The sequence below is a fragment of the Ambystoma mexicanum genome, chromosome 10 (genome assembly GCF_040938575.1).
Source record: "Ambystoma mexicanum isolate Mex_15411 chromosome 10, UKY_AmexF1_1, whole genome shotgun sequence".
In the NCBI taxonomy this organism is placed as follows: domain Eukaryota; kingdom Metazoa; phylum Chordata; class Amphibia; order Caudata; family Ambystomatidae; genus Ambystoma; species Ambystoma mexicanum.
Genome location: NC_090932.1, coordinates 455,177,683 through 455,191,733, shown reverse-complemented (window position 1 = coordinate 455,191,733; position 14,051 = coordinate 455,177,683). Strand labels below are relative to the sequence as shown.

The 14,051-nt window shown below is 47.7% G+C and overlaps 1 protein-coding gene across 5 annotated transcripts in view; it reads left to right on the top strand.

Moving 5' to 3' along the window:
- STAG1 (STAG1 cohesin complex component) overlaps positions 1–14,051 on the top strand; it is a 2,120,576-nt gene that overhangs the window by 1,849,401 nt on the left and 257,124 nt on the right. For all 5 annotated transcript variants that reach the window (XM_069618021.1, XM_069618024.1, XM_069618022.1 and 2 more), the window contains 2 exons: positions 7,280–7,428; positions 7,651–7,779. In XM_069618021.1, coding sequence (XP_069474122.1) covers positions 7,280–7,428; positions 7,651–7,779 — 278 coding nt within the window. The remainder of the gene's footprint in view (positions 1–7,279; positions 7,429–7,650; positions 7,780–14,051) is intronic.

Genomic DNA, 14,051 nt, shown 5'->3' with positions numbered 1-14,051 from the left:
TTCACCTTCATTGCACAGGAAGCAGAGATGAGTTGGCCCACAGCAGTGTCACTCTAAATGTGCCCTTGGGGTTGGTAAGAAGAGCTTCCCTCTTCCTTGGAGTCTTCTGTCTTTACCTCTTTGGCAGAAGACTTGGAATACTGTATCCCACACTGTCTTTAAGTGAATCCTTGTCCAGAAAACCCAAAGATGAATCCACTAAAGGCAGGGTTGTGCAGTTTGGAAGATGAAGTGGAGCGGAGGTGTCTTCAAATACTGTATGTGTTGGACTTTGTTGCACTAGACAGATCCTCCTTTTTTAAGGGAAATAGGTGGTCTTTTTAAAATCCCTGCGCAGCGCAAGTGCAGTCACATTATAGGCAGCCCAATGAACAGCTCCACGGAAGGCCGCTGAGTTTCTAACTCAAAAGAAGATCTGCAGTGAGTCTGATTGTGATTTTGTTTCTCGTCTATTGGACCAAGTCTGCTATATGGCCGCTCATTACTCACTGTGCGGTAAAACAACCCAAGGTCTTCACCCATGTTCAAACGAGGTCCATGGAGCTGCCTCTGTGCCTGCTTCAGATGTTATTGCTGAAACGGAGAATGTAAAATAACCGCACTGCCAGCTCCCATAGGTTTGTACTGGCACCTTCTGGGGTGGCGCATCTGGTGAAACACCCAAGGCCGCCTCAAACTCAAGATCTTGCTTGCAGCTCAAGTTGGCTGAACATACCCAAGACTAAAATTACTGATTTCTTTAGCAGATCTGCTCTACCCTCTAACACGCAACACTTTCGGGTCCTGGGGATTTGAACTTGATAGGGATATTTCAGAGGAAGAGTTGCTTTCCTGTGTGCATAAAGTGAACAATCCCGTGACCTTGCTGGTCCCTGGATTAAACCCTGCTTGCCTCCCACTCTCAAACGCTGAACTTCAGGCTGCCACGGTTGAAGTGGTCTGCAATCCTGCAGCCTTGTTTACCCCTGATTCAAACTCCCTACCTTTTCATATGACGGATATTTCACAGCACTGGTCTTAAAAGCATAAACACTGTAGTGGGTGTGGCACCTGCTCCCTTTACTTCTACTATGCAACAGTTGCCACACCCCTTGAAAGTATCTCCAGTTTATTCATTGAGAATATGAAAGTTCATCCTCTTTATCCTATGTCTTGATCCCATCATTGTTCTCCCCGCATCACCAAAGCCTTGTACTCCGGGCTCACCCTTAGGTTCCACTACCATCTCAGCACTAAATTTTGTTTTAATTTCCTTAGTGCAAGTGTATGAAAATGTAAACTCTAATTGCAAAGATCAAGCAGTTTTGTTAAATACATCAAAATCAAAAATGTTTGTTATTGATGGCTATATTACAGCACTAAAACACCCCTCTGGCCAGTCCCTTGGAAAAGCTTCTCTGTATGTTAGTGATCGTTTAAGGCTTGGGCGGTTGGCGCTGTTGGGCTCTCCATCTTGCTTAGAAGTGGAAACTGAACATCATTCTGTGGTTGAGGTAATCCCTATAGCTAGTTTGCAGCAATCTCTTCCTCAAGAAGGGTTTCTCACCTTTTTTGCCGGATGCCTCAGACCATACTCCGCACCATGAATATCAAACAGAGCCTCTCGTGACGCTGTAAGATTCTGCACCGGATGCTCTTAATTATTCAGTTTTGTATGAAAGACTGAAAAAAGGCAGGGTCGAAAAAAGGCATAAATGCTAAATCTGTAAATAACATGGGCAATTGTGGCTCAAGATAATTCCTTTTTACTTTTTCGTTAGCAACAGCAAATGCTGATAAATCTAGGGTTCCCGGTAAACCAAAAAAGCTCAAAAATGCAGCAAATCCAGTTTGGTTTGATTTGCCTTCAGGATGCATCTAAGCAGTGGTTAGTACAAAAAGCGTCCTCCCGAATTCTGCCTTCTGTGCTTCCGACAATGCCCCGCCGAGCCAACGAAGATCCCTGTGTCAAGGTCTCCTTGCTATCGTCGGCCTGTACTTCTCACTCTAGAACAAAAAAGATCATAATTTGTTGACTAAAGATAATCCTGTCAGACCTTTATCGGACCCAATTACAAAGGTTCAGGAACCTCTTGGTTGCTTATTGCTAGTGCGTCTGCCTATTTCTGCAGACATGATTTTGAATTGAAGCAATGTATTTGCTCTGTTTGACGCTATTGCATCCTTGCATGCTATAGCATTCAGAGACCTCAAGCAAGTGGAATTTAGAAATTATTTTAAGCTAGATCGAGTGTTATTACATATGACGCTCGAATTGTGAGAAGTTTTACTGGACGCTGAACCCTTCTTGTTACCTATGTGCTATGATCTTACTGAAGTTGATGAAGCAGAGATGCTACGAAAGGAGTTTCAAAAAAGAATACATGTGACGGATTACATTTCCCAATTTGACTCTAATCCCAGGAATGTTTGTGAGGGTGCTTCATTAGAGTTTGAAAAAGTCCATGAGGGTAATTGGTCCTGGATGGCCAGTGTCTTAGATGCGAACAAGCAATAACTAGCTGCAAATAATAATCTTGATGGTATATTGGTGGAATTGTGGAACGCACATGGCTTTGCCAACCTTAATCTTAAATCCTGTCCCCTTTCCTTCATACTGCATGGGTGTCCCTTCCTAGGGACGGAGACGGAACCTTCTTCACCAGAAAAAAACCTTCTTCCCCTTTAAATTTAGAGGTGCGTGGGGGTGCGGCCCTGGCAGCATGCGCTACCCTGACTCCGCCCCCGGTGCCACACCCCAGTCCCCTTTTCCGCGCCGACGGGAACAGGCCGATTTTACCAGCGCTCCTGGGTTTGGCTTCTGCCGTGTAATAACACACGCTCTTCCCTGGATATTTCTTCTTTCTTTTTGTCATTCAGGTTCTTGGGCCTCTGGCACCATGCTCCTCCCCGGCGCATGTGGATGCCCTTTGCCTCCGCTGCCTTGGCCCCGACCACGGCTGGGAGGGTTGTACCGCGTGCGACGCACTGACTCCAGGCCCACTGATGAACAGACTAGCTAGGTGGAGGAAACTCTTCGAAGGATCGCCTCCAGAGGACTTGAAGAACTTCGTCAAACAGAGATTGAGGCCCAAGGAAGGGTGGCTGTTTTCCATCGCACCCCATAAGGGTGACTCCTTCCCAAGGAAGTGCCCGAGCTGGAGGAACCTCTGGTTCTCACACCAGCGCACATTCCGAGTCTAGTCCAGCTACCCGCCTTACGGCCGAGGGGTCGGTAGATCCTTCCGGAAGCAGTGCTGAGGAACCGCAAGGTTCTTTTACTGGGTGCACATCCGAGGGGCACCGAATGCCCTAATACTGGCCAAATGTCCAAGGGGGCGCCTGCACACAGCACTACCAGCGACACTGCCAAGGGCAATACACCTTCCAGGCCCAGGCCTGAGGTGCAGGGTAGGTCTCTTGCTCCACCACCAAGAGTCTTGGTGGAGGCCGGGCCCAGGGAGCCATGCACCACGACTTCGGCACGTGGCACGCAGCTTGACTAAACGGCCTCTGCGCCAGTCCGCGCTCGTCTGATTCCACTCATGGAGCAGGTGGGAAAACGAGTGTCTGGGTGAGACTTGTATCAACCAGGTACGTGGCTTGCAGTTTATCCATCAACAGCCCAGGGAAGATTACCCCTGCAACCGAGAACAGGTTCTTCTAAAGGTTTCTGGCGCTGATGCGAACCCCCCCCCCCCCCCCCAGATGGTGGCCATCCTGTGGGATGCGGCCAGGGACTTGCTATCTCTAGTCACTCCACCGGTGCCCATAGCCACTCCTCCTATGGCTCCGGTCCCCCAGGCACCAGAGCTACCCCCGCTGCACCTGCCGACTCCTTAGATTCCGGCTTCCCTGCCTCTCACAGCACAGGCGGTTCCACACCAGCCTCCGGTCTCCAAACCGTAGCCCACGGCGCCTAGCACTCCTCAACCCGCTCCAGACCAGCTGGACACCTTGGGGACACAGACGAGGAGGAGGACCCTGACACGCCGTCGTCCACTAAGGCCTTCTCCGAACGGCTTGCAGGTTTGGCAGAATATTTGGGCCTTCCTCAACCAGAGGTAGAGCAACCCGAGGAGGGGGGGGTCTTGGCAGAAGTCCTCACCCTATGACTCCCTACCAGAACGGGTGTACTGATGCAGAAACATGTAATTACCTTAGCCAAAAGGGGGTGGCCACACTATGCCAAACCTGTCAATCGGCGCCTTGACACCAAGTATAGGCACATGGAGGGAGATCCACTCTTGCTGTCGGCGCACCCTCAATCGCACTCGTCAGTGATCACGGCGGCGTCCCTGTACTCTAAGCTAGGCAAGAAGATTATTATCTTGGAGGCGTACGGGAAGAAGCTGTACTCCAACGCCTCTCTACACCTGCGTCAATCCAACGCGGATGCCATGCTGGCAGCCGTTAACTAAAAGCCTTTGGCGGGAAATAAGATTTCCTTCCCGAACTTCTGGTGCAAAGCCAAGCTGGTAGCGCAGGACTTGGAGTTTACTGTGGCCCACATTGATACCTCTGGCCAGGCCATATGCATCGCCACATACATGAGAAAGGACTGCCTGGCTTCGGTCTACTATGTTTAACCCTGATGTCCAGCAACGCATATTGGACCTTCCATTCGAGGGTAGTGACCTTTCACACTACCACTGAGGAGGAATTGGATAAAAAGAACAGCAGCTCGTAAACTGCATAGTCTTTATCCTAATGAAGGCCACGCCCAAGGCGTACACCCAGTCGCGTCATCGCTCCGACAAGGGGTGGGCGTTCGGCAGGTTCCGGGGCTTCCAGGAACGGAGGTTGAGGCAGCCTGACTGTTCCGAGTCAGCACCGGCGCAAACAACAAAAGGGGGTGAGGACAAAGGATTTTTCCAGTCCCCCTCCTCTGCAGCAGCCTCAGAGGGAATGAAAGCATGACGAGTCCCTTCGGGTCCACATGTGTCCGGTGGGGCCAGGCTTGCCGTTCATGGGCAATTTTGGTGCCATAACTTTATGGACCCCTGGATCCTCGGTAGTATCCTCTGGGTACCGCATACCAGTCCCTCCCCCCCCCCCCCCCCACCCCCCTCCTCTCCCACAGATTGGGACTGCAACTCTGGAGATCCGGTCACTGGTCGAGAGCCAAGCAGTGGAAGAGTCCCAGTCTCCCAGAGAGGATTGGGCTTCTATTCCTGGATTTTCGCCATACAAAAGAAAGAACCAGGCTGGCCTGTTAGTTGTGCTGGACCTATCCACCCTCAACCTCTCCCTCCCTCTACAGAAATTCAAGATGGTTACGCCAGCACTCATTGCGGAGACGCTAGACAGGGGAGACTCGATGTGCCCCTTGGATCTGAAGGACGCTTATCTACGCGTCCCGATTTGGCAGCCGCAGCGCTCCTTCCTACGCTTCAGGATCATGGGTTGCCATTTCCAATACAAGGTGCTACCCTTTGGCCTCAACTCAGCCCCCAGGATATTTACTAGACTCACGAATGCAGTGGCACTACTCACCCTTGCCAGAGCAGTGACCTCGGCAGGGCAACACTTATTGGGTGTCATGGCAGCGGTCCTGCTGGCCGTGCCACACACGAGACTCAGAATGAGGAGATTGCAGGTGCACTGCGCAGCCTCATGGAATCAGGAGAAGGGCTCCAGAGCGAAGCTGGTCAGCATCCCTCTTCTCCACTCAGACCTCACATGGTGGTCCAGGGACTGCAACTTGCGGAGGGGCAAGCCCTTCCGGCAGCCGACTCCACAAGTCACCATCACTACGGACTTCTCCCTGTAAGGCTGGGGGGGCCACTCTGGACAGCCACAGCGTCCATGGAGTTTGGACCTGGCAGGCGTCTCGCAGCAACTGGCAGGGGCTCAGGGCCATCTGGCTGGCTCTCTGACCTTTCCTTCCGCTCATTGGGGGCAAAACAGTCCTTATCCAGACCGAAAACTCCACCAGCATGTACTATGTCAACAAGCAGGGGGCCGGGGGGTGTACCAGATCCCCGCCATTGTGCTGTCTAGCGGTCAGCATATGGGACTGGGCCCTGGAGAAGAAATTACCTTGCAGCCGTCCACCTCCCGGGGGAGGCCAACCTGGAAGCAGATAGGCTCAGCAGACTGGGGGCAGAAAATTATGAATGGCAATTGAATGACCAGGTGCTTCTGGAGGTCTTCAGCATATGGAGGCATCCTCAAGTGGATCGGTTTGCCTGCTGGAAGAACAGGAAGTGCCAACTGTTTGTGTCCGGGCACGGCCCGGGCTCCCTGGGTGACGCTTTACAGATACGGTGGGACGAATGACGGCCTATGCTTTTCCTCCCACACCCCTGGTTCGCAGGGTAATCCGCAAGATAGTTATCTTGTCACCTCAGCGTCATTCTGATCACTCCATGGTGGCCGGCGAGACTGTGGTTCTCCAAACTGCTTAGCCTAATGGACAGACCACCCATTGACCTTCTGATGGGGCCAGCCCACCTCCTGTCACAGCAGGGGGGCGGGGGTCATCCACCTTGCCCCACCGAAGTTAGCTCTCGCAGCATGGTTCCTGAGCAGGTCACACTCAAGCACCTGAGCCTATCACACGCTAATGTGGAGATCATTCAGGGCGCCAGTAGCAAGGCTACCAGGAGCCAATACAAGAGTAAATGGACAAGGTTCTGTCATTGGACGGACTCTAAGGAGATCGACCCCCTTACAGTGAGTAACTTATAATTTTTGAACCAGATGGTTTTAAGCCATCCCATTAGGACATGCTGGCTTTGCAAGAGACCTGGCTGCAGTCACCACCATTGCTTGATGGTTATTCTTTGCTCCTAAATCCTGCAACAAGGGCGCCCCGGCAGCAGGTATCTTGATTGCTGTTCACAACGAGAGTGGGTTTGTGCTTTCTAATTAGAACTCGCCAAATCCATTTATTCAGGCTACTGAAGGGCAATAATTACAGCCTACTGGACACGTGTCCCCATTCAGCTGCTCATAAGAGACAACTCTACACATTTCTGTAAACATTATGCATTGGATACTACTTGCATGTCTGATTGGTGTTTGGTACAGCTATTGTTGAAACATCCTTAGGTAGATAATATAGATGATACCTTGTTCATAGTCTGTTTAAGGTTGTTGTGTAAAGGTATTGAACTAGACGATTGTGTGCCACATACAATTGAGCCACATTCTTCCGTATTGTTTGTGTCTTGGGTACAGTCGGTCAGGTGATCTAAATCTGCTTTGTGGTCAAACCAGGCTGAAAAAAAGCATCAGACTGGATGAAGTCTATTTTACTAATTGATCTATACAAATGTATGTTATTATTTTATAGCTGTTCAATGAGCTGGTTCAGGAACAGGGCCCCCACCTGGACAGGACGTCGGCTCATGTAAGCGGAATAAAAGAATTGGCACGCAGATTTGCTCTCACCTTTGGTTTGGACCAGATCAAAACGAGGGAGGCCGTGGCTACACTACACAAGTGAGTTATTGCCACTTAATACCAGTAAATAGACTTTTCTTGGATGTTTTATTTCAGTGAAAATCAAGTGAACACATTTGGGGAGGAAATCTGTTTTGATGGCTTAACAGTTTATAGAACTTTTTTCCTGTGCGTGTTTTTGATTATTGCTAACTCTGTAGGTAATTTTGACAAGATTAAATTGTGTTTCACTGCTAACCATATTATTTCTTTTCTTGACAGAGATGGCATTGAATTTGCTTTCAAATATCAGAATCCGAAAGGACTGGAGTTCCCACCTTCAAACCTAGCTTTCCTTGAGGTTTTGAGCGAATTCTCTTCAAAACTTCTGAGACAGGATAAAAAGACGGTGTAAGTGTACACTGAAGTGCCTCAACATACTGCAGCGTCAGGCATGTTTCAATAGGACTAGATGTCTTTAGGACTTTGATAATGTTTATTAGTGGTTTAATATTAAATGTGCTTTTATAATGAAGACCTAGACATTATCATGGTTTTTGCTGGCATTTCCAAAATATTTTCCCCAGGTTTTTATTATTTTTATGCTCATTGTTGGAGATTTTTTAGACTTGATTTCTAGGGCCTACATATCTTGCAGGATGTTCAATTTGAGCTCCTGACTCAAGTTATAGGATAGCCAGAACAGTCAAGGCAACACTCCAGAAAATGTGAGCTGGTTTAAAGGTACCGTAAATACACCCAGTAAAGGAATGATCATGCAATATATTTTAAAACTATATTTATAATAGTTGTGAATAGGATAGCGGGAAGTACACAGGAGAATATTTAATAGGATTAAAAAAATTGTGATTGCACAGTACCCGAACATGTTTGCACATTTCTCAGAAGTCTAGCTGGACTTTTCAGAAGGCACCCAAGATTTAGAAATACTGTTACTCACAGGTTGAAATGGTAAGTCTGAGCCCTATGAAAGTATTCTCCATATTGATCTTATGCTACATTTATGATCTGCACACTGGTGCCTGAAAGCATCTTGAACCAACATAAGTCTCCCAGAAGGTTCTAAGCAGAGATGTTCCTGTTCAAGAGTTTTTCACTAGCCCACCGCACTGGATATCGAGAGGTGAATGTCGTCGGCAGCAGGGACGATTGTGCTTCTGTTCATGATGGCCTAGCTTAGCAAAGAAGTCTGACAACCGCAGACGAATGGAACAAACTCTGTTAGGAAAGATTTTACATTCTTGCTGCTTTCCTGTCATAAGACATCAGGGACTCTATTATTTTTGCTATTGTTTTTAACCTTTCCTGTCTTTTGAAGGTAAGTGAAGCCTTTTTGGTCCACTTAACTTGCTAAGCACATCTGTTTTGTGGGCACTGATCAGTCTGTCTCTATGGCTATCAGTGCAGAAGAACTCTGTTCTCCAATGTAAAGGTCTTTGTTTATTTTTCCTGCACATTGCACCTTCATGAAGTGCGGTTGGGACACTGAGTGTTTTGGTTTCTAGCTACTTTTTGGTTACTTACGTGAGTCCAGCATGGGCTGGTCACAGCAGATACTTTTATGGTGTTTTCTTGTTGTAGTCTCATGCACTTTTGCATTTTACAGCTTAATGCCATATAGAGTACTATATATTGTAAAATGGCCAGGCCACAGGATTTTCTGTCTTTTCGCCATCTTGTCTTTTGACCACCTTACTGCCCTGGAGTGGCTGAATTTTCCATATTTGGTTAATCCTTTCCAGGGAAATGCTCCAGCTTTCGCGTCTGAAGTGGCCGTCTTTTTGTGGGTTGCTGAACTTTGTGGGCTGGGTCTGTTTCGACCCAGTCCACATCACTGCTAATTGTCTGTTGCTGGGCAGATGCGGTGGCCAGAGGCAGTCCAGGATCACTCTGGCCCCTACAGTTTGATTGGTGCAGAGCCTTACCATTGGTCAGCTGAGGCAATCTCCAGCCTGGATCCTGGAGAAAAGGACTCCTGCAGCCACACTTCAGTTCATCATTAGAGCCAAGGCCCCTATGAAGGAGAGCAGTCCGCTGAAACCCTGAACTCGTTGGAATATCACCAGTAGCGTACTTGGTAGGCTGTTCAAACTCCAAATCTAGACATTGACGAGGAGCACATATCTGGAGACAAAGATAATTGGCCTAGTGACCTTAGATTGCCTGTATTTATATATCTGAAAATGTATTTCTACCTGGCTCAGGGGTCTTGTGTCCTGGTGCATTTCAGGCGTTTCCCTTTTTCGCCCTTGCTTGGTTTGTGGAATTTCTTACCCCCTTGATGGGGAATATTGTGTCTTAGCCTGACTTGTGCTGTATGGCTCTTCAGCCCTTCTTTTGTAATTGTTTTTCTCACCCCCTCGTGGGGTATCTGGATTCTAAGCCTGGTGTGGGCTACATGGCTTTTCAGCCCTGCTTCGTTTATAGGTTTTTCACCCCCTTGTGAGGTGTTAAAATGGATATCTTAAATCAACCTTGGGGGAAGATTTTAGGAGGCACCCCAGTTGTGGTGAACAAACGTCTCTAAGAGTTTAGCCAAAACCCAATCACGGTATTGTGGGAGATCAGTCAAGGCTTAATCGTAGGAGTGAGAGTGGTCTTGGGCCCCATGAGTTTACAAAGAATAACGCTCAATAATTAAGCTCACAGTATGTATAAAAATATGTATTTCATAGGCCTATAAGAACACGCTGAGATTAAACTAGCTGGTGGTATTATCTCACAAAACCTTATTTCACATATTATAAATTCACCAGTTGGTTCACGCTGAATGTATCATTCAATATTTACCCAGGTAAATCAGTTAAGTAATTTAGATGCTGGTTAAATGATTAGAACCAATCAAAAGCACAATTCCCAGCCCTAAGATGTATGGGGCCCAGTGCACAAACATTAAAGGTTCCAACAGAGCTTCTCTAGGGAAGGTATTCTCTAAAAAGATGCAATGGGCTTGTGGTGGCAATTTCAAATATTCCAAAACGATTTAAAAGTATAGTATGTATTTGTGCAAAGACCGGTAAGTTCTCCTCTTCCAGGCACAAGGCTAGCCCAGGTGTAGGATATTTGGCCCAGGTTTTGATGACCAACAGTAAGTAAAGAGGGAGATGGGATGTAAAGGGCTTTGCAACCAATGATAGTTCCAGTGGGCGATCTTCCAGTCGTGGTCACAGATGCAGTTCCAGGACAGGTTCCCTTGATGCTAGGAAGCTGATATTTCGTGAGAAGGCAATTTAAGGCACACGCTGGTGACCCCCAAAGCTCTGTGACTTTGTGGAAAGGCGACTGTTGGGGAGAATTCTCATTTATGGCTAATTTCCCTCACCTAGTGAGTCCCCCACCAGCTTTGCTGGACTTCTGGACTTTTTTTGTTCCACTTGGTAAGAGTGAGAGCTTTTCCCCCACTCTTACCTGTGTTTTGCTATGTGTTTCTACTTGTTTTTGTGATTGTGGACTCTGAAGTACACCACTTCAGTAGCCCCCTTCTTTTTGTGTCACACAGCACCTTCATTGCCGTGACACCGGGTTGATTTTGAGACTTCCCTCGACTCCATTTCTGAGACGAATACTGTCCCCCAGGAAAGGGTAAAGTTACCATTAACTTTACTTAGTCAATCTACCACAGATCCAGTACACCCCATCTTCCATGGAGTACTGGAAAGGGTTAACTCATATCCCTTTATATCTGTACCTCCTAGAGCATTGTTTCGCTCTTTTAACATTTAGACTTGGCTGGTGGCAGTGGTATCTACCCTAACTTTTCTACCGCGATTATAGTAGATAAACGTGGTACTGTTCTTGGCTATTCTATTAGCCTCGAACATAAACCCGCTTGACCAAATTGTCTTTCTCTTGGCTCCGGTTGGGTTTATTCGCCATTTCTTTTTGTTAAAGTCCTTCTTGTGTTTTACTTTGCACGGCAAACTAGGTTTGCCTTCTTTGTTCACTGTCTTTTGGCGGGCTTCTTACCAGAAGCCCTCCTCAAGGCGCCTGGGTGTCTAAGTAGGCTGAATGTGAGGGGGGGGGTGTAGCCACCCCCTGCACAGGGTATCCTTGGAAACCCAAGTCACACTTTGTCATGATTGGCCAGGGTAGTTGTCTGGGCTGGACAACCCCCCCGCTGGGTGATTGACTGCCAGGCTGTGTGAATGAGGGTTTTTCGCATTAAAAGGCAGGTCTCTTTGGCTAGAAGTCGGAGAGTCGCCACGGGAACTACAAGGAACCGAAGAGAAGCAGAGACACGGCGGCTGCTGCAACTACCCCGTCCCGGTGAAGCCCTGCTGCCGTCCTGAGCTATCTGCCCTTCAACGACTCAGAGAAGATCCAGTCCAGAGTCTTCTTCCCTTGAGCTTGGTGGGGAAAACAACTTCATCTTCTACAGCCAGAGGATCCTCTTCCGTGGTCGAAATTGCAGCACACTGCTGTAGTGGTCCGGATAGCCACCTGAAGAGCCTCTCCTGTTTATAAGGAGCGCACCTTGTATTCCTTGTCGCTGCTGCCGGCTTCATCCCTGTGTGGTGCAGACTCCCTTCAGACGTCCTCCTTCACAACGAAGCTCCAGGAATCGTGGTTCTGCAGGAAACCAACAGATACAACTGCCAGGGCACTAGCAGCACCACTGGAACTAGGTACTGTGTTCTGTTGAGGAAACTGGGTGAATCCCTTTTTCTTCATTTCCAAGGCTTGCCCTTGTCTTCCCTTCTTATAACTTTTGCTTCCGAACATTAATATCGAAGTACTGTTGGCTACATTGAATTGTGAACTGTGATCTTTGGCAACTGGCTCCGGCCGTTTGACTTTTGACCTCCTGTCTGAGTGTTTCTTGATTCTCCCTGCCTAACCAAAATATTGCCTGCGATTTATTTATTTATTTATTTATTTTTTTTGCCTCCAACTCCCTCTGGGTAGCTCAGGTGTTAAGTGTGTTTTTGCCCCGGTAGCATTTCATGTCACGGATACGCGTTTGTTTAGTAGACCGAACTGTCAAAATTATCGCAATCATATTCGAGGTAACGTGTTTTGTACACAACACCAGTTCATTCAAACACAGGGTTTTAACTTGAGACTTACTGTACAAAGTGAATTAGTTGTATATTTAACATGTGCTTTTATTGAAGTGTAATAGAAGTGTTGTGTTAATAACGAATGGTTCAAAATAAATGTACTTATATTTTTCTACCTGAAACCTTTTTTTTAAAAAAAAAAAATTTATTTTGAAAAATAAATACAAACCAAACTTACAGCATTATTTACAATAACCTCGGGAACATCAATTAACGCTCATTACTGCTCCCCAAATCCCCCTCAAGAGCTTATTTGCATTTCTAGTTGTGTATCCGCTGCGTGTGGCTGGGTATCGCTTCCTTCCGAAAACTGCAGGATCCACTACTGTGCCAAACAGTCCTGTTATTAACATTTTCCAAGCCATCAGGTTACCCACATCTTCCTCCCCGCAATTGCTACATGCCTCACCACCGTTTCAGCCTCTGCCCATTTTTGCAAGTCCCGCCACCATACCTCTACCCATGGCTTGTGGCATTGCTTCCAGCCCATAGCTATCCTTCTTTTAGTAAGCACATATGCCAGGTCCCTCAGTTTCCCAAGGTATTTAGTGTTCCGTGGTCTGGGAAACCCTCCCAACAGGCAGGCCCAGGCTGTTTCTATGTTGAGCGAGACCCCTTTATCCGCTAGTTTCTGTGCCACTTCCCCCCCAAAAAGCTTCAATCACTGGGCAAGACCAGAACATGTGTCATATCAGCGTCTTCCTCATCGCATTTTGGGCATGCTTGTCTTCCTGCGTTTTCAAACTTAGATATTCTCTTCGGGGTCATATAGGCTCTATGCGTTATGTATAACTGTATCTGATGCAATCTAGCATTTCTGGACAATTTCTTGTGGTATCCTATAGCACGTTCCCACATTCCATCGGTCATCTGTGCCCCCACCTCCGCTTCCCAGTCCAGCCTCAGATGAGTCAAATCCTTCCCCACCCGGGTCATCACCATCTCATATAGTCTAGAGATCTCGTGCCCTCCTTACAATATGTCATATATTGTTCCCATTAGAACATCTGGCTCTTCCGCCAGTACAGTCTCTGGCCAGGTTTTGCGAATAGTCTGCACTAGCCTAAGATACGTGACATATTGGCCTCCATGCAAGCCTGTCTCTTCTCCCAGTTCTTCGAAATCTTTAATAGCCCCTTCTTGCCATATGTCTCCCAATGTGACCAGCCCAACCGATTCCCAAATAGGTCCTGATTATCATCCTGAGCTGGTTGTCTCCCCTAGCTAAGGCAACTAGTGGCACCCGTGGGGAACACGGGCATGGGTTCTCCATCAGTTGGCATACTCTGTGCCACATCTTCCACCCAAGCAACAGCATACCCGGGCGTTCTTTCATTTCAAGTCTAGGAACCGAGATAATCTCTTTTAGGTAAAACGGGGTGCAGTCCTGCCCAAACAGCCTAGATTCAGGAGTTTCTTCATCAGAGAGCCATTTGGTTAGATATTGCAACTGACTGGCTACATAATAGGCCTCAAAGTTCGGCAGCTTGATGCCCCCTCCTTCATGGAAGTTCTGTAGGTTCCATAGCGCCACTCTATTGCGAGTGCCGTGCCATAGGAAGTCCCTACACGTGCTGTTCAGTTTGACAAAAAACTTTTTGG